Raw genomic sequence first — 18,596 nt, 5'->3', positions numbered from 1 at the left:
CCCTGCCTAACCTGTGCAGTTTTAAGCCTGGGAATTATGAAAATAATGTATTGCAGGACATCATGGTGTTAGTGTCATTTTTCTGACCAGATCCACTCAATAGCCCTAACAAATCCCAGTGATGAGTCAATTTTCAGTGGTCAGTGCCAGCACAGAGTGACATTGTAGACCACAAGGCAGAGAGAGAAATGCTGAGACAGCCAAATGGAGCATCCAGCTCAGTCCAAGCAACTTACATGTTTTGTTTTGTTCTTTTAATTCTTGGAAAGAATTAGAAAAGTATGGCAAATTTCACCAGAAGTGAAAGAAAACCACAGAGGTCTTTGTCTGTGGATTAAGCTAGTTTTCAAGAACTAGCAAGAATAAATGTTTTCCTGTTTTCACTGCTTTCTGTACCTTAGGACCAAGCCACATAGGATATTTGTTGCAACTCCAAAGTTTTCTTATTTGGACTCGGTTGTCTTAGAGAACTTGTTTTGCAGGACTGCACATCCTGGTGAAGGAAATTAAGGTCAGAGATGAGAATAGCCCACCTCATGGCCTGAAATAATTTTCATTTTTCCAAGACCACCCTGGGTGGGAATGATACATTTAAAAATGGGTGGAACCTCTAAGCCTGGAATCGTATCAAGTTATTAATGAAAAATCTCTGAGATCTTTGTGTGGACCAAGATATTTGGGTGGTACTTTCTCACTCTTTCTTCAGAAAAGGCACTGTGGCCTCACAAACTGAAAACTAGCCTTGCTTCTTCCCTGACTTTAAAAATAACTGTGTATCTTGAAAAGCTGTCTCAGCAGTAGTGAAGGAATGGAAAAAAAAGTCCAATATATCCCTATGGTTTCATACAGTGCAGCTGTGCTAACAGAGTGCACAGAGACTGAGACCAGGGGAAAGGCATGAAATAGTCCATGAAATGAGGAGTTGAATTTAACAGTAAAGCTTCACGTAACGCAGAGATCAATTGTCCACGTCTCCGATTGCTGATGGCAGGTTTTTCCTTTATTTTTCAGGGGAAAAATCCAGAATATAAATAAATTCTAGCACTTTGTATTAATAATTTTTTTCTGAAATCAATGGGGAAATCATCATTTTATAGTAAATCTTTCTTACATTACATTAACATCTTTAAATATTCTTGCAATATATTTGGATGAAATATCCATATTCTGTTTTGATTTTCCTTCTGGTAGAATGTCTGTAGGATGACAGTCCTATTTGAAAAGGACCAGGTTCATAATGAATTAATAATATTTTTATAATATTGGTTGTTTAATTGTAATTATTATTTTATATATAAAGCAGTATAATTTTTGTAACTGATTTATTAAATCAGTTTGAAACTATCTTTCTTTTCTTTTAGAGGAGGAAGCATGCATCAATATACAGCTTTCAAAAGTCCCTCTTAGGTCTTGGTGCAATTATCAGCAGTTACTAATAATTAAAAAAATATTAGTGCAGGCATAATGGAACAAATATCAACCAAATGTAATATGCAGTTGCCACAGTGGATCTATTCCCCCTGACTCGACTCTAACATGCTGGTGGTTAGTTTATAACCTTCTTTAGGTTACAGCATTTTAACGTTTTTCCAGTGTTTATTTATTCTCTTCCCAAAGAATGTTCTGAAATATCAAGTTTACAACCTGTGGCTCATGTGATGGTAGTGGAAACAATTAAGCCAGAAACTTTCAAAGCCACCACTGGGATTTTGATGCCCAAAGTCATTAATTTTAATAAGAAGGGAGCTGCCAGTCGTCTTAAGTGGTTTGTAAAATCTCAACCCATAAAAACACCTCTCTACTGGTTCCAGTTTACGGGGCTGAGAGCAAGGTAAACACGTGTAAGAAAATAGTAGGTGTTAAAAGGTGGAAAGTACGTGTTCAGATATCCCTAAGACCACTCAAGGAATCAAAGAGCAGCCCCAGCCTTGAGCTGGCACATGGGGGCTGCTCCTACCTGCAGCATCTCAAGGAGTTGCTGACTGATCGGAGCACAAGGCACAGAGAAGGAAGTCAATGGAAACAAAAATCTTGGCTACAGCTCGGTTCCAGTAGCTCCCTGCCACCCATTGGTCTCTGCTGCCATCTCAGGACCCACATGGTGTCTGTAGGTGCTTGGTCCAGGTCTTTCCTACCTGCCTCAACTCTCCTGTCCAAGCTCATAGTGTTATCCTCCAAGCTGCTAAATGGCTGCAATTGGATGTTGGTACTTCGCGGATGCACCATCATGGTTGGATAAAAATTAAGAACTCTCTGCTGTGGCCTATGGGACCCCCCGCCAAACCTGTGAGCAACTCTTCATTTACGTGGTCTGGAGATGGCTTTGCTTGAGCCAGGAGCCTGTGCCATAGATGAGGTATTCTTAAAGGCTTTGGAGAGCACCAAGAACTCTCAAAGGAAACTGCTGCACTGGGAAACATTCACCCTCAACATGAAACATGAAAGAAAGTCTTAATGGGGAAAAAAATTTAGAACCGGCAGATCTATCTGTGATATAAAATAGAGCATGGACTGAGTATGAATGAGTTTGGAAAGGATTCAGTGGGAGTCTGAATGATTGGGAAAATAAGAAACAAAAGGGATTTTCCTGTGTGTTTTATTAATTATACCAACCATGAAGAATTTTAAAATTAGTTTTAAAAAACTTTCTTTTTTTCCTTTATCTGTTGTATGATCTCTGAAGAACTTAATGAGTGTTGGCTACGAGTAACAAAGTTACTGCAGTATTTGCTAGTGAGTCTCATAGTAACAGTAATTAATTTTCAGTAGGTACTGGAAAGACCTTCAGATGAAACACAATGCAATGGAAATAGAGGTGACCATCAAGACTGGTATTGTAACAGACTTCAGGAAAGTCAAAAAGAAAAAAAGCTTTCATTAGTAGTAGATGTGACTTTTTTGGAAGAGAACAAAATGTTCCATAAATGAAACATGTGGTTTCACTTGCGGCACATTTTGTACATTGTCACCAATGAAGTTTAGGATTTTTTATTACTTTTTCATTAAAATGTCTTACTGGTTTCACTCAGGAGGCAAAATTTTTCACGTGGCTTTAATTGTTTCTGTCATAAAAGTCATAGCATCCATGTAATAGAAATACTTTTGCAGACCACAGCTTCATATTGCCTATTAATTCTCTCCTGTTTTCTGTATGTACAACTCATTGGCCCATCCCAGGGACAGGAAAATTTCTTGCAATTAAGCCTCAATATGAACTTCTACTGAAGTTAGGGGAGAAAAATAACTCTATGTCAGTCCTGGTTTATTAGGTTTTTGTTTCAGCTATCTTAGCTCACAATAAGTTCACATGGCTGCATACCAAAGGAGAGAGTTTATATTGACTTTCTTCTAAAATCAGTGAAACTCTAGAAGATGAAAATAAAAGGTCTTTTTCTGCATCATTCCAGTCATGTACAAGAGGTGGTAATACTTCAGACAGGATTGAAGAGCTCTGACAGAACTGTTTCAAGGAGGCTTTGGACAGGTCATTTACCCCTTTTTTCTTCATTACCTACTGGAGTTCACGTCTCACATATCCCATCCCAGCTGCCAAGTTTCCGTGCTTCTGTCATCAACCTAGGCTTCCTTGTCCCCAATCCTGACTGGATGAGAAGACACAATTCTTGTTGCAGTTAAAACAATGACTTGTTTTCTACAGATGATATCCAAAGCTGGGGAAAAAAATAAAAACAAAAAAGAAGAGAGCATGAGATAACTTCTATTATCTCGTTAATTTAAGATCAGCTTCTCTTCAGGTATCTGTTTTCCTCAAAGACAGTCATTTGCCAGCTTGGACAAAGTTTTGTCATTCGAGCTTCAGCCCAGCAGGGGAGACAACCCCTACCACAGGCTTGAAGGCCTCTAAGAAGTCATTAAAATGCCAGAAAACAGCAATCTGTTGCCTTTTCCCTGTTTTTCAGCTAAGTGTTTACTTGAAAGCTTCCTATGAAATGCCAGTGCTGTCTTTACTTGCTGCCCTAAAGCAAAAGCCTTGTGTACCTTCTCAGCAGTCAGGGGCACCCACCAAGCAGTGCAGTCTTCTGCTTTCACCTTTGTTTTGGCACTCTTCCTCCTTTACTCATATTTAAATGTTGTGTTTTGCAGTTCAAGGACGACAAAGACAAGCCCAGCCTTGGAGGGACTCTCAGTGACAGCCCTGCCCCCTGTCCAGCTTTCTGAGCAGGTCCCACTGGCGTCTCCTTCCCTGAAGCCACAGCAGATGGATGAAGAGGACAGCCTGTCTCCTCACCTCTTGTTGCCTGACAGCATCAGTCAGCTGGAGGAGTTTGGCAGGCAGAAGAAATGGCACAAGAAGCAGCACAAGCACCATCGCCAGAGGCAGTTCAATGACCTCTGGGTTCGGATAGAAGACAGGTGAGTCATGACTGCTGGGTCCCTGTCCTCTTCCTGCTGGCTCCTAACTCGATGCTCTTTGCAGATCCCAGTTCTTGCTGATTAGACCATAGGGAGAGCTGGACAAAGGCTAACTGGGAGTGAGATGATGTTTTTGTAGCCTAATGAAGAGCTAGGAGGAAAATAGGCATGTTCATAGGAATGTTTGATCAAAAAGTAAAGAGGAAAAAAATAGATAATGCTTAAAATATTTAAAATACAAGAAGAAAAGACTTGTCAGAGTGAAAAACAGGAAAAGAACAACAACAGAAAATACTCTGTGCTTGTCCTTTTTCTTCCAATAATTCTTTTCCTATCTTTACCAGCAGTTTTCATCAGAAAAGCTTGCCCATTTTCCAGCCATACAGAATATTCCTGAGAGTTTTTAAGATTCTGACAAATCTGACTTTCAACCTCCTTAACTGTGTTATGGGGCTGAAATGTTTTAGCATCTCAAACTGCACTGAAAATAGGAAACTGAAGCAAAATGAAGTATTTAACTAAATCCTCTATGTGAAGAGAATAGAGGTAGGCACTTTTCCATGGCTATTCCAATCTTGGTCTGAGGTTAAAAACTCCTATTCAGTGTTTGAATAAGAGCCTTCATGTTTGACCAGGGCTTCTCAATGTGTGCTTTCAGGATTCCTGGGCAATTTATTCTCCCACCTCTAAAGCTCTTAGTGCCGTTATCCAGGCCAAGTCATGGGCAGATAAACAGCCACAATGTTTATTGATCTTCTAACAAGTAAAAGGAACTAAGTAATATGTTGGGAACTGACTACTCACCTACACATATAATAATTGTCTTTGAGCATTACGTATTCCCATTTTCATAGCACTTAAATTCCTTGAAAGTCTCTCAGAGATTTCTCCCTTTGTTGAGAAAAAAAAGCTTCACATATTTGTGTTTTCAGATTTTTATTATTATTACTATTATTTTTATTCATTCTTTTTAATGGAGCAGTTACCTCATTTTTTGTAGTTTATTGTTTTCTCAGGGTGAATGATGTAAGGGTTGCTATTAAGGTGGTGCATATTAATCTTAATGTAATAAGGCTGTTTCTGAGGTCAGTGCCAGCCTTGTAAGAAGGATTCATGTATTTTCTTTTCAAAGTGTGTTCAGTGGTTGATCCCCTCCACAGAGGATGTTTAAGCATGAACTAGGTGGCATTTGGTTCACCATAGCTGATTGTCTCAAATACAAGGGGCTTTTCTGTCCTGCCTGGGGGCTGCTGACTTGTGGTGTCCCATGATGTCCCAGCATTTCACAAGGGTCTGTGGTCCAGTTCCTCATGTGTTGTACAAGTGAGGTGTTTAAATAGGTCTGGTGGGAGCCTGGCACTTGGGCACAATCCTCCCACCTCTATCCTATCTATCCAGAAAGGATATTGGATATTGGCAGTGAAATGTGTAGTTGGGAGTTTAAAGTGGTGCTTTTGGATTTTTGCACCTTTTGCTGGTTTTATTAAATGTTCCTAGGAAAGGGATTTAAGAGGTAGTTCTGAAGATTAGAATTGAATTATTTGCTCTGTGCTCCTGTGAGATTTCACCTGAATTAAAGCCTTTTATCCCTCTATTTCCATTTCATAAGGGTGGAGATTGGGGTGAGGAAACACAAGTTTCCACTCCCACCATGCTGGTGATGAACCAGACACTGTGTGTTGCCTGCCTTGATGAAAGATCCCAGGGAGATATTAGTGGGAGATCACAGGCCTAGAAATGAGGAAAGGCTGGAAGAAGGGAAGCCTGCCTTAGTGCTTTCAGATGGTTTTAGTGCTTCTGCAGTTCTGGAGTAACTTCTGGTGTTTTCCTGGAAACAAAGCAAAACAAAACACAAAAAATGCAAGTTCACTAAATCAGAGACTCACAACCAACTCTGGTTTTCCCATAAATTGGATGGGGTCTCAACTTTCATAAACCAGCTGCTGCATATTGTGCTTTTGGCAGTTGGGTTTCATCAGCATTAATTGCAAGCTGGACCCTGCACAAAGCAATAAACAGTGAGTTCTCTCCAACTGGTTCCTTTCTGATTGGCAAGAAAAGAGCAGAAATGTGTGTCTGTGACCAGACCTTGTGTGGTGATCATTTCTGGGAGGGAACAAGCAGGGTGGCTGATCATACAGGCAATAGAGTGTTATCTGTGCAGGAGAGAAACATGGACTTCTTTGCATTGCCTCAATAATGTTTCAGCAGTAAGACTTAGCACTCATTTTCGAAGGGTAATTGGTGTACTAGGGAGTTCTCACTCTAACCTGTCCCAAAAATCCATTATGCATTTGCATACACTTCAGTTGGAGTTCCCCATGCTCTGTATGGACTGAGGTCTCTGCATTTAGTATTAACTTGAGCTATGGCCCTGTATTTCCAAATGGCTGTTCTTCCAGTTCCCTAACTCACCAGTTGTCAGCTGAAACTTGAATTGTTCACCTTTGAGACAAAGTAGAGGGATTTAGGTCTTTCCTACGGCTTTTGGGGGAAAGCTGCATAAAGCTCATTGTTTCCATGCGAGGTCTCCAGAATTCAGCTGCTGGAGCTGCTTTTCAACCTGAAAAGTCAAAGAGAAATATGCAGGTGGAGGACAAATCCAGGCGAATTTAAACCAGGTTATTGATTCCTGTATGAACCTCATTGAACTGTGAAATGACTGTGGTTCATACAGCTCTTTTCCAAAGCTTTATTGACCATGGATTAGAGGACTTTATGAGCCATGAATTGCAGGGCTTTTATGGACTACGCATTTCTAGGCGATCTCATACACTTCCATGGAAATCTTAGGGTGTTTTCTTAAGCTACCAACACAGAAACAAAGGAAATGAACACAGGAGAACAATCTTAAAGGAACATCAAAGGTCTGACTCCAACCTATAAAAGCCAGGAAATCCATAATTAATGGCTCCACTAAGACTTCAGCTCTCACAGTCATTCGGGTCTGATCCAGGGTTATGGCTACAGTCTGAAATGGCCTCGTGAAAAATGAGTCATCATTTAATGCCACACATCATTATTAGTATTTACTTTCAGTTGTACCTTGGAGATTGTCCTTTTCTTTTTGTTCTGTCTTCACAGCTGAGGCATTTGGGTTGGCACCCCTGCGTGGACAGTGTTTAGATTTGTGTGTTGGAGGTTTAGTACTGCTGTGGAGGATGAGAAAGCTTCTGCTCTGTCTCCTCCCTGTCTTTGACAGAGCTAAGATTTGCTGATCTCCTGGGGAATCGGTTGCACTGAAGGCTATTAAAAAATAAAAAATGCTGATGAAATGTGTGGTTTCCTCTCCCTTCTGCCTCCTTCCCCCAAAATCTAAACAAACTGAAAAAGTCCTGCCTGACTGCAGTTTCTGTTTGAAATGGCTTGTCAAGAATCAAAATTGAATGGAGATTTCAAGTAGCAAGATTTTTTTTCTTAACTACTTGATTTTGCAGAAATGTGCAGATCTGAAGTCTGTTCCTGGGAGAAATTTGAACTTAGACAAGACTCAAACCCTGGCTAGCCAAAATCCAGCTGGGGCAGCAGGCAGGGGAGACAAAACCCTCAGGCTGCAAGGCTGCAGTTTGGCATACAGAGTATCATTGTTTCTGTTGACACTGTGTTAGCTAGGCTTCCCCATGTAATATAAATACTTAATTACAGATCATTCACTGGCTTTTCATGATGAGATGCTCAGTTAATTGAAAGAATAGAGAAATGCCTGTGAGGTTTCAGAGCAGTCAGTGAAGGGCAGGTCAGGATTGCACCTTTGTTATAGCAGGCAAATGGTTCAAGGCTGCCAACAAAACCAGTGCAGGATAACAGAGAACCTCTCCCAGCTGCTGGGGGAAGTTATCCTGGGACCTAAGGCAAGGAGGGAGGAAAGCTCCTGGGAAAAAGGAGGGAGGGGAATTATTAACTGGGAGGGCATTACATGAGGGGTGAGGTTTGGAAGAAGCAATGGCAGCTAGGGGATGTGAAAGAGAGAAGTACAGTGGTGGGAAGAAAAAAAGTAGAAAGGATGTAATGGGCAAGTTAATTCCCACTGCCAAGGAAGAGATCTGAGTGAAGGTGGTGTTTGGAAAGAGGGTAAGGACACACGCTTCAACAGGAAAGAAATTAAGGGCAAAGAATTGTTCTCAGAAGAGAAAAAAAGAAATTCTTGTCCCAGATGTAAGCTTAGCCCTGCAAAAGCTACCTTTAGTGGGAAATGAAATTAATTCTCCCTGTAAGTAGAACTGGCAGCTCTCTGATAGCCCAGTGCAGACTATTCAACCCCAGATGAATGCAATAACATCACAAATATCAATTTATTTTGGAAGAAGCAGTTGTTTTAGGGGAAAAAATGTATAGCAGTGATGGATGAAGGGAGACAATATGTAATAAACTACACTGAGTTTGCCTGTACAGAGTGAACCTTATCAGTTTGGATGGAATTTAAGCACTTATCCTGTTATCCTTTCTTTCAAGACAATGCAGTGATGGAAAACAGAACTCTGTCAACTCAGACAAACTTTTAATTCCATTTAAATGCATCTGAAAGGTAAATTTCAGTAAATTAATCCAAATTGCTTCCTTTTCACAACACATGGTGCTGAAATACAGTACTTAACTTCATTAAAGAAAAGACTGCTTTTATTTAGAGGAGACCTAGACACCTTTGAAGTCTAACAGGTAAATTGTGGTCAGATGATTTCCCTCCATATGGTAGCTTTGAGCTTGAAATTTCCATCACTGGGGCCTTGTTTGTTTAAACTACCCTGTCTGCCTCCCTGGTCAGGACACTGCTCGAGGAGTGCCTCCTGATGCTCATGGGGAGGGGGATCACTGCCTCCTCCAGCCTGAGCAGCCAAGGAAGCAGTGTCACCTTTGCATTTATTTGCCCTGTGTTCAACCAGGGATGAGGACACAGCTTCAGGGCTTCTCTGTCTTGCAGGGCATGGTATACAAATATCTACAGGCAGCAGAACTTCAGGGTGTGTCAGTTTGGGTGCAAGAGCTTTCTGTGAGATGGTGTGGTCCCAAAATACCTCCTGAGCAAATGCTCTCACCTCATTCCTTTGTGGAAGGTGAACCTTTATGTCTTGAACTGGCCTAAATTCTGCTCTTAGTTTGCCCAGTTTTTTTGAACCCTGGTGGATATACAGTATCCAGAAGAAGACATTTTGGGCAGTTTAGCAGTGCATCAGTTGGTCCTTCTTCCTCCCAGCCCTGCCTGCCTCTCTCAGACATGCTATCTTGCTTCTGTGAAGGCATCCTCAGCTCCTCCTGAGCAGAGAGCCAAGTGCAGGGAATACTGCATGCTCCCCTCCTTGGTTTTTTCCTGTTTCCATTTGATCCCCCTTTAAGGTGAGCAGATGGCTCAATGCCTCCTTTAAAGAAGCACTGGCTCTGGCAGTTCTGTCATTATGCCCTTTGCACAGCCCCAGGTACACGAGCCCTCCAGTGAAAGTAAAATAGGATGGTGCACGGTGTAACTTAGCACAGTAAAAACAAGAGGTAAATCTCCTGACTGTAACAAATGATGTGGTGATGACATATCCTCCCTCCCTAGATGGTTTTTATTGAGGCTTCTTGGATTATCAGGTTGGTCAGAGTGCACAGAGTATATTAATTAAAGCTGTGGAACCTGGCCTCAGCACACAGATCTCTAATGCATCTCAGTAACGACGGGAAGTCCTGACATTCGTGTCCAAACCTGTAGCATCTCCATGCTAACAGACCTTCCCTGTCAGCTGGCCGTGACTGATAACTTCTTTCCCCTTGTAAAGTCAGAGTTAATTTGTTATCCTCCAGATGGGGCTGAAAAGATGTACAGCCTCACTTTTACCTGCTAAACACATGAAAAGATCCATGTTTTACTTTGTTCTGTTGTTCTTAATAATGTGCTGCCACTGTTGGATGGCACACAGATAAAATTAGAGAAAAACAAGCAAAAGCCTTACATGTTTACTTTCACTATTACTTAAGTGTCTCAGCTTCAGTATGACCAATTCATATGAAGCAGTATGCAAATGCTGTTTTAATGAAAGCTATAAATACCTGAAAGTAAAATTGTTAAAGAACACAGAAGTCTTTTGGAAACATAATTTGTGTATAGATTTCAGTTTTGTTTCATTAAACTAAATTCTCTGTTGGTAATGCATTATGTATTTTATTTTAGTGAAATTTAAATCCACCATGAATATTAAATCCATATTTCTGAAGGCGATCGAGTAACAAAATTAGAGCACACGAGTTAGGATTTTTGAACAATGAGGTATTTTTCAGCAATGGATTTCCAAGAGCACTTTCTGCTCTTTCCTCCTCAATGCTGATTAAGATTGAAAATACAATGCAAGATGTTTTATGGAGCCTATGAAGAGGTTTCTTTTCTTGTTTTCTACTTCTCATATGAGATGTGTTGAGTAAAGATAGTCTATAATATCTATTTATATCTGTCCCAGCTTGATGTATTTCTGACTGACTGGACACAGCCCTACAGCTGCTAACTTTGTTAAGCTGCCTAAGATCTGACTGATGCAGCAGAAACAGAATGTGTTCTTAGGATTTCTTAGGATTCAAGAAGCAGCAGTGGCTGGGTTTAAATGATCTCTTGCTCTGTGATCCCCAGTTGTTGTACTGTTTCTCAGCCAGTGCAGCCTCACTTCCTCATCCACTGCCAGGACTTCTACAACCTGTTAACTTTTCAGTTCCATCTTTCTCCATTTCCTGCTTAAATATTCTCTTTCTCCAGTGCTCTTTCTATCTGCCTTTTTAAACTCTGGCTGCACATGCTTGTATGGGCCCTGGAGAAAGGATTAGGAAGGGACCCCTGCATCTCCATCTGCTGTACTCACCTCTACCTCTCTGAGCTCACCTTGCAGGAGGCTGTGATCACACAAACACTGCACTTCACTCTGTAGTCCATCCATGCCAATTCAAGGGGGGTGTTTTGGAGCCTGCAGCCTTCAGCAGAATCTCTGAGATGGGGACATGTGTCACTTGTATCTCATATATCCTTGTCACCTGACATTAATGCAGACTGCAGGAAGTGGGAGGCAGAGCTAGGCATCCTCTCCTTCATCTTGTGACCAGGTGGTGCATTTCCTCCATGTTACTTCATCATTGCTTTTCCTACCATTTTCATATTGGTGTGTGTGTGTGTCCAGCTGTACTGCAGACTGGACAGACAGCATGGAATCCATACTTTGCTAAATTCATGGATATCATAAAGCAGTCCAGGCTCTTTGTGCTGATGCTTTTCCTTCTCTTGACAACTTGGCAGCCTTGTGGGCAGCCTCTGTGACAGTGGCCAGTGCCAAGAGTGTTGGGGTGATCTGTGGTCTAGACACCTACAATAGTAAATCATTAGCAAAACCTTTATGCTTATGCACTGGATCAGTTTTGGATTTCTCATTTGGCACTAAGCTGAAGAAAAGGTGCCTGTGGTTACAAATGTAGGATCACATTTCTTTTACCTGTAGTTTGTTTTAATGTTAGTATTGAGCTACCATGGTCAAATAGGTTAGACCTTGTTTACAAAGTCTTGAGATTCCCATCCACAACTACTGAGTCCTAAAAAACAAGGCTTCAGGATTAGATTTGTAGTACAAAGTGTCTCTTGTAGAGCGAGGCAGAAAAGGAGCTTATTTCACTGGAAGAGTTAACAACACTGAGTTTGACTGTCTTCTGTGTTAATGCAAGGCTTTTTCCCCAGCTATTTTTAGCCTGTTCCAGCAGTGTGTGTCCCACTGTGGTCTGGTATGCAAGAGCTTTGCTGTGAGGTTTGCAAACACTTGTATTTCTGTGTTGTGAGAACAGAGCATTTGTGTGTTATTGGAGCGTTTGTTCCTGAAAGGAAGGGCACGCCATGCATGTGATCCATGCACGTTTTTGTTGTTGCCTGTGAATAACCATGTACAGCAAATGGGCTCTGGAAGAAAGCTTGTTAGCAGATGTCGTCATGGCCCTTCCAATTTATAAATATGAGCCTTGACATTTATATTTTCCATGTCCAGGGCTTCACTAGCCAGATGTACTAAGCATTGGCTTCTTGGAGTCTTTAACAATGACTCCTCATGGCATATTATCTATTGCACACACACACAAATAAAAGTGATCTGGCTCTTATCAAACAGATAACATGGGAAAATGCACTCAGTACCCTCAGGTAATTCCTCTAAATCTGAGCTGCATTTTAACACAGCTCTACAAAACTCTTTATGTTCACTCAGCTGAAAAATAAGTTGTCTGGTTTAACAGGCAGAGAAAATTCAATACCCAGTAGCACATTTACCCTGCAATTTAGGGTGGGTGAGGAGTGTGGTTTGTGTTAACTCAAGGCTGACTGCAGTTGCAGACACTAAAAAGTGCTGAATGGGCTCATGCCCAGGCTAAGTTGGATTCCTCAAGCACATGAATGGGTAGTAAAGCACCTGCACTCCCTGTATTGCAGTTCTGGATACAGAAGTTTTTTCTTTGGCAAGGGAAAAAAATGCCAGAATAAACCTGCTCAAACGCCACAACCCCAAGTTGGAATTTTTTATTTGAGTGCCCTACATATCTAGCAGTATCTAAGCCCTGAAAATTGCAAATATTTTGTTCCTCTTACAAAGTAATATAAAATTCATATAATACAAAAAAAATCATCTTCCAGTGAGTTACCATAAAGAAAGAGAAATGTCTTTAAAATTCAGTGGAAGTGCAAACACACAACGCTATCAGTGCTAGCCCAGAGGAAAAAGGTAAGGGATACGGGATTTATTTCTAATTCTGCTATTCCCCTTCTGGCTAGTGAGTTTCATGGCCTGGAAAATGAAGTGAGGAAAAGTATGACAGGGAGTAAGGCCACTTTACTATTGTGGTGGGCAGCTGCTTTATAGGAAGGGGTTTAACCACAGTTATATTGTGGTATCTAATAAGACAGATTCATTGTGGGGTGAATCAGGAGGAAATTGGATTCTCTTACACTCCCAGGACCACGGGGTGCACTGCAGGCTGGAAACCCAGCAGGATCCCAAAGGGCAGCTTTGGTCTAAGTCCAGTTACTCACTAGGATGAAGGAGAAGTAGGATTTATTTGAAATCATATGGTTTGAATGCTGTAAAAACTGGGTTCCTGCAATTATGGAAATGCCAGGCCAAATTCAGATTTCTCTCAGATCACATCTTCACAATTCCTGAATAACTTAACTGAACAAAGTCAGCTTTATACCTGGGGCCTGAGCCCAGGCTGAGGGGGCCAGGCTTAGTGCCTGGGAGCTGCTGGGTGCCAGGGATGCCTCTTGTGTCAGAACCGTGGAGAGATGTGCTGCAGACCACGCTCTCAGAAGCTCAGATCTTCAGAGACACTTCAGGGTCTGAGCTATGACACTTGGCAGGGAAAGGTTCTTCAGTCCTTCCAGCCCTGCAGGCCAGCAAGCAGCTTTTTATGAGCCACTGATGGCATCTCCAGACTTTCAGAGGGTTTGGAAGTGCTTGAGGAGAAGGAGTTTGGGAGTTTGTGCTTGAGGAGAAGGAGTTTGGGAGTTTGTGCTGTGACTGCTATCACCGTATTTGCTTTGCCAGCAGCAGAAGGAACCCAAACCTTGTGGCCAATGCAGCACTTCAGTGTGCCTGGTAGATGTGCTCTGTGAACCTTTTTTTTTGTTTTGTTTTATATGTGACTCTATTGGCAAGAAAAAGAGATCAGTGCTTCTATTCAATGATACAAGCTTGAATTCAATACTCCAAATAATAGGTTCAAAGATCTGACCCAACCTTAATTACTCTTACTAAGAGAGACACTGGAAAAATACAAGAAGAAAGTCAGCCCAGTGAATTAGAAAGAAAAATGTGATACAGACTAAGCAAAGAGAAAAACTGTTATGTAGAGATGGAAAAAGAACAGGGAGAAGGAAAAAGAAAATTAAAATCAAGTGGAAAAATGCAGTATATTGGACATCCATTTAAGCCAGTTTATATTTTGGTTGTTCATTCTGTTCCTTAATACATTGCACAGACATCTCTATAGCTGAAATAATTTTATCTTAGAGAACAGTCTCCGAGAAAATACTTAATTTGACAGGATGTGTTAGGTATTCCCCCACTACCACCTATTCTAAATCATTTTAAATTCTGGAGGGGAAAGTCGATATCTTTTACAGTGTTTAACAAAAAAATGACAGGGTCAAGTATATACATCTCTACAAATGTATGTGTTCCCCAAGCACATCTAAACAAGCATGGTTAATTCTGTGCATCTGCAAAAAATATTTGAGCCATAGGGCCCACACAATGCCAAACAAATACTTGAGTACACAGAGGAAAGGGCAGAGCGAGTCACTCTGGTTCTAATTAATTGAAAAGTTGAGCCTGAGATGTAAAATATGGATTACAGTTTTGACCACCCCAAAAATATAAATTCTTTTGCATATGAGGCTCTATTGGTGAGAGCAGGCAGTTTGCAAAATACAGACAAAAAACAGATATTCTTCTCATGCTTGGGATTTGGTTCAAAACCACCTGGTTGCAGCTCCATCAAATTAATTCCTTATGTGTTGTGTATCAGCAGGTTGCCCAAAAATCTTCACTGGCAGGGTTTTTCCAATGCTAAGCTCATCTGTGTTTGTGCCCTTGATGTTCTTGCTTACTTTGGCTGCAATAATGCAGTCATTATCTGTCCAAGGAGCAGTGGAACAAGTCCATGGTTATTTGAGCTGTGATGATGGGTGCCTTAATCACACAGACAAATCAGGTACACAACCAGATGTGTGCAGTGGGTGGGGGTGAGTTTGGGGATGGTTTGGAGCCCACATCACTATTTAGACTATCATGAGCGCATCCTGGCTCGGATGTCAGTGCAGAACTGGTGGAAAAAAAGGGCTCTGAGCTATCCCCTCTTAGCAAGGGCCAGGCTAAAACTGGGATGCATTATCCCAGCTCTGGGATTGCCTTGTCCCACTGCAGAATCACAGGGGATATTCTTAGGATATTAGAGAATCATCAAAGCATTTCTTAAAAGGGAAAAGGAAAGAACTAATGTTGTCATCTCCTGTCTCAGGACCACCCAGACACTACTACAAATCATGGGTCTTCAGCTACAGTATGTTGAATACTCTTCACAGGGATTTTAAAGAATTTAATTTCTTTTTATACCTTTTTTTTTTTTTTTTTAAGGATGACATGTAGTTTCCTGATGGGCTGGTTTTAATAAGGTCAAAATCTTTGTTGTTGCCATATCAGAGAGGAATATAACATCTTTTAGTCATTAGATGGGAATGGGGTAATTACTCAGAGGGTGTGCTTCAAAGGTTATTGGTTTTTACAACATTCTATGTTTTTACACCATTCTGCAGTTGTCTGGAAAGGAGCAGCAGGCCTGATTCTGCCACAGCCACAGGTGTGAGTGCAGGATCTGTATTCACTGGGTCTTCCTAAAGGACTTTGGGGTGGGACATAGAGAAGGGTCATGCACAGTCTCCTGTGGGGTGGGGAAAGCTAAATCTGACTGTGAGGTGCAGGAATCCTTCCCACAAACTGGAAGTTCACCTGAGAAAAGGGCCTTGGGCTGTGCTGGTGTTGTTTCTCACCTGTTCATTCCCTACCTGCTGGATGCATCCTCCTGTCCACCTTTGCCTCACTGTGTTCCCCAGCCCTCAGGCTGCACTGCTGTGACAGAAAACTCCCCTTTCCCTGTCTCAGATGCAGCAGTCCCCACTGCCCCATCCATCCCTGTCCCCTCCTCTGGCCCCACCGCAGATGATCCGCTTTGCCTTAACGATGTGACCCACCTGTGGCTTTAGGATGCCCTTGCTCAGCCTCACTGCAGGTCAGTGTCTCTCCAGGGCTGAATTTGTCATCACAGAGATGTTTTGCAGGTGGCCTGAGCCACTGGGACCTGCAAATTAGAGCGAGCCTGCAAAACACTTCAGGTTGTGTTAATGCTGGTGGTGTCACACCAATGCTCCAGGGTCCTGACTCAGAGCAGAGTCAGGGGAGTCGTAGCAGTAAAGTGATTTAACGAGGTTTTGATGATTCCTCAGTGGGTGACTTGGGGATAAAAACCAAATCTCCTGGCTTCCAGCCCACAGCCTATCCTGAGAGGGGCCCAAAACTGCACTAGAGGACTCTGTGCTGCATCTCAGCATTGAGCCTCCTCCTGCTTACACCAGCATGGCCCCCCTGGAGCCCCTGATCCAAGTGACCCACCTTTTCCTCCTTACTGTCAAGCTCTGGAGCCAAGACCCCATAGAAGGGACAGCAGCTGCAGCCCTGCTCTGCCTGGTGTTGGGCAGCTGCTGCAGGACTGCAGAGGGGAGCTGTGTCCCACCAGCAGCTGCTTTTTGCACTGCAGAATCAGCAGTTTTCCTCTTCCCTGCCGTGCTGTCCCAACCCAATTTGGGAACTAATCTCTACCAGTCAGAGCCCCCATTGAGGCCAGAGCTTAGTTGGGATTCAGGAGACCTAAATTCCAGAGATGGAGGTTTTTAGAAGCAGCTCATCTGACCAACCTTAGAGGCATGCCTTTGTGGGGAAAGGGTTATTGCTCTGGAGATGTCTTGTTCCCTATAAACCGTAGAAGGAAGACAGCTGAATACTTCTGTCTGTATGCCTGCATGACATAGCCGCAATTAAGGCCACCTTTTAAATCCTACTAAAGGCCTCTTAATGGCACATTTAAGTATCCCATCCTTGTGTGCAGTGTCCTGCTTGCCAGCTGTATTTCAGTACCTGGTGACAGTGTGGCTCGTGATCTTGGCATGCTGCTCACAGCTTTCAGAGCCACTGCCTGGTGAAAACTGTGCTTCCCTTTCTGTCTTTTCCCTTGGTATCCTATTATTTCTCCTAGAGATGAGCCATGGCAGATGTCCTAACAACAAGCAGGGTGGGGGGATTAGACCTCTGCCAGGGTATTTGCTCTGCCCTTTGCCTCTGCACAGGAGGAAGGCTCACAGGTCCCTCCTTCAATGGGGGGAATTACTCAGTGTCAGTCTCCAGAGGAACCAGAGCACAGGGAAAAGGCAGGATCAGACCTTGACACTGCTCTCAGATGGAGATGGTTCCCATTTGAGTCTCATCAGAAGGAGAGCTCAGCTGGACAGTGAAGGGCTGTGGAAATGCTCCTGGTGCTATTGCTGACCCCTCTGTCCATCACGTGGCGGAGGCTGTGCTGCTCACCGTGAGAGTGGGTGCTTGCACCGTGGGACACGGCCAGAGATCCAGGCTCCCAGTGACCCTGGGGTAACCAAAAAATAGCAGAGAGAAGGCTCTTTATGGCTCATGCCAGATCTTCTCTGCTGGCCCCAAACCAGGGTGTGATAGTGCTTACTCACTCAGACATGCTAAGGCAGTTTACTACACTACTGCAAATAAGCAGTGGCCTCCTCTGGACCAAAAACTGGATTCCCTAATCAGATCCAGCTTGGATTATTATTTTTTTTTAATGAACCTAACCTTGTGAAAGCATGAGCCTCTTGGCCTTGGTCCCACAAAGAGCTTTAGGATGTGCTGAGTTGTGAATACTAGTGCTGGAAGCTCTGGTATTTGTGTGCTCACAGTCCTCCTCATCTGGGACCACAAGACTCAGCATCCTGCAGGATTTATCCCTCAGGCTGCAAGAACAGTGTCTGTAAGGGAGGTAATGATGAAGAGAGAGATGTGGGGAACAGAGCCTGTGTTGATCTAAAGAACCCCTTCCAGAAACACATTAAATAATAATATGAACATTTTAGAAGATGGGAATTTCATGTTCCTTTTGAAAGGCTACTCTAGTTATCTTCAAAGTTAAATCCTTGTGACATTTTTCTAGTGAATTTTTTACCCCCCCAACATACTCTTGTTAACTCTTGGTTGAGCACTTATTCTTTTCCTTCAAATGTGTGGTCAGACTTCTTGCCAGCCAGCTCATTTACAGACTGCAATGGATTGGTCCAGCACTTTAAGCAGATGTATTTTTCAAATCTTGATGAATAAATTTTGGTGACATAAATAGGCCTGCTTAGTTCCAAGAATAATTGTCTTCACTTGCAGAACATTATTTCTGATCACCAGAAAAATAATGTGATCAGTCCTTTCACATCTGTTCATTAAATAAAAAGGGAAAAAAAAAAAGTAGGGCAAATTTTGTTTGAAAAGAAACAGGAAGCATATGCTTAATATCACTTAAGAAAACTCCTAGCCATCATAAGGTTAACATCAAATCACAAATGCAAAACAGTCATTATTGTATTTACTCAAAAAGTTTCTTTCACTTTACTAGCTTTTTAGGTTTTCAATTGA

At 42.2% G+C, this 18,596-nt stretch overlaps 1 protein-coding gene across 3 annotated transcripts in view; it reads left to right on the top strand.

Moving 5' to 3' along the window:
* The window catches only part of TRABD2B (TraB domain containing 2B), a 266,250-nt gene that overhangs the window by 237,652 nt on the left and 10,002 nt on the right, over positions 1-18,596 (top strand). For 2 of the 3 annotated variants that reach the window (XM_068198673.1, XM_068198676.1), the window contains exon 6: positions 4,105-4,374. In XM_068198673.1, coding sequence (XP_068054774.1) covers positions 4,105-4,374 — 270 coding nt within the window. Of the gene's footprint in view, positions 1-4,104; positions 4,375-6,901; positions 8,244-18,596 lie in introns of those variants that run through there. The other variant, XM_068198674.1, reaches the window with a different exon arrangement.

Source organism: Anomalospiza imberbis, chromosome 9 (genome assembly GCF_031753505.1).
Source record: "Anomalospiza imberbis isolate Cuckoo-Finch-1a 21T00152 chromosome 9, ASM3175350v1, whole genome shotgun sequence".
NCBI classification, from domain to species: Eukaryota; Metazoa; Chordata; class Aves; order Passeriformes; family Viduidae; genus Anomalospiza; species Anomalospiza imberbis.
The sequence above is the reverse complement of the archived record's forward strand: the minus strand, read 5'-3'. Positions and strand labels throughout refer to the sequence as shown.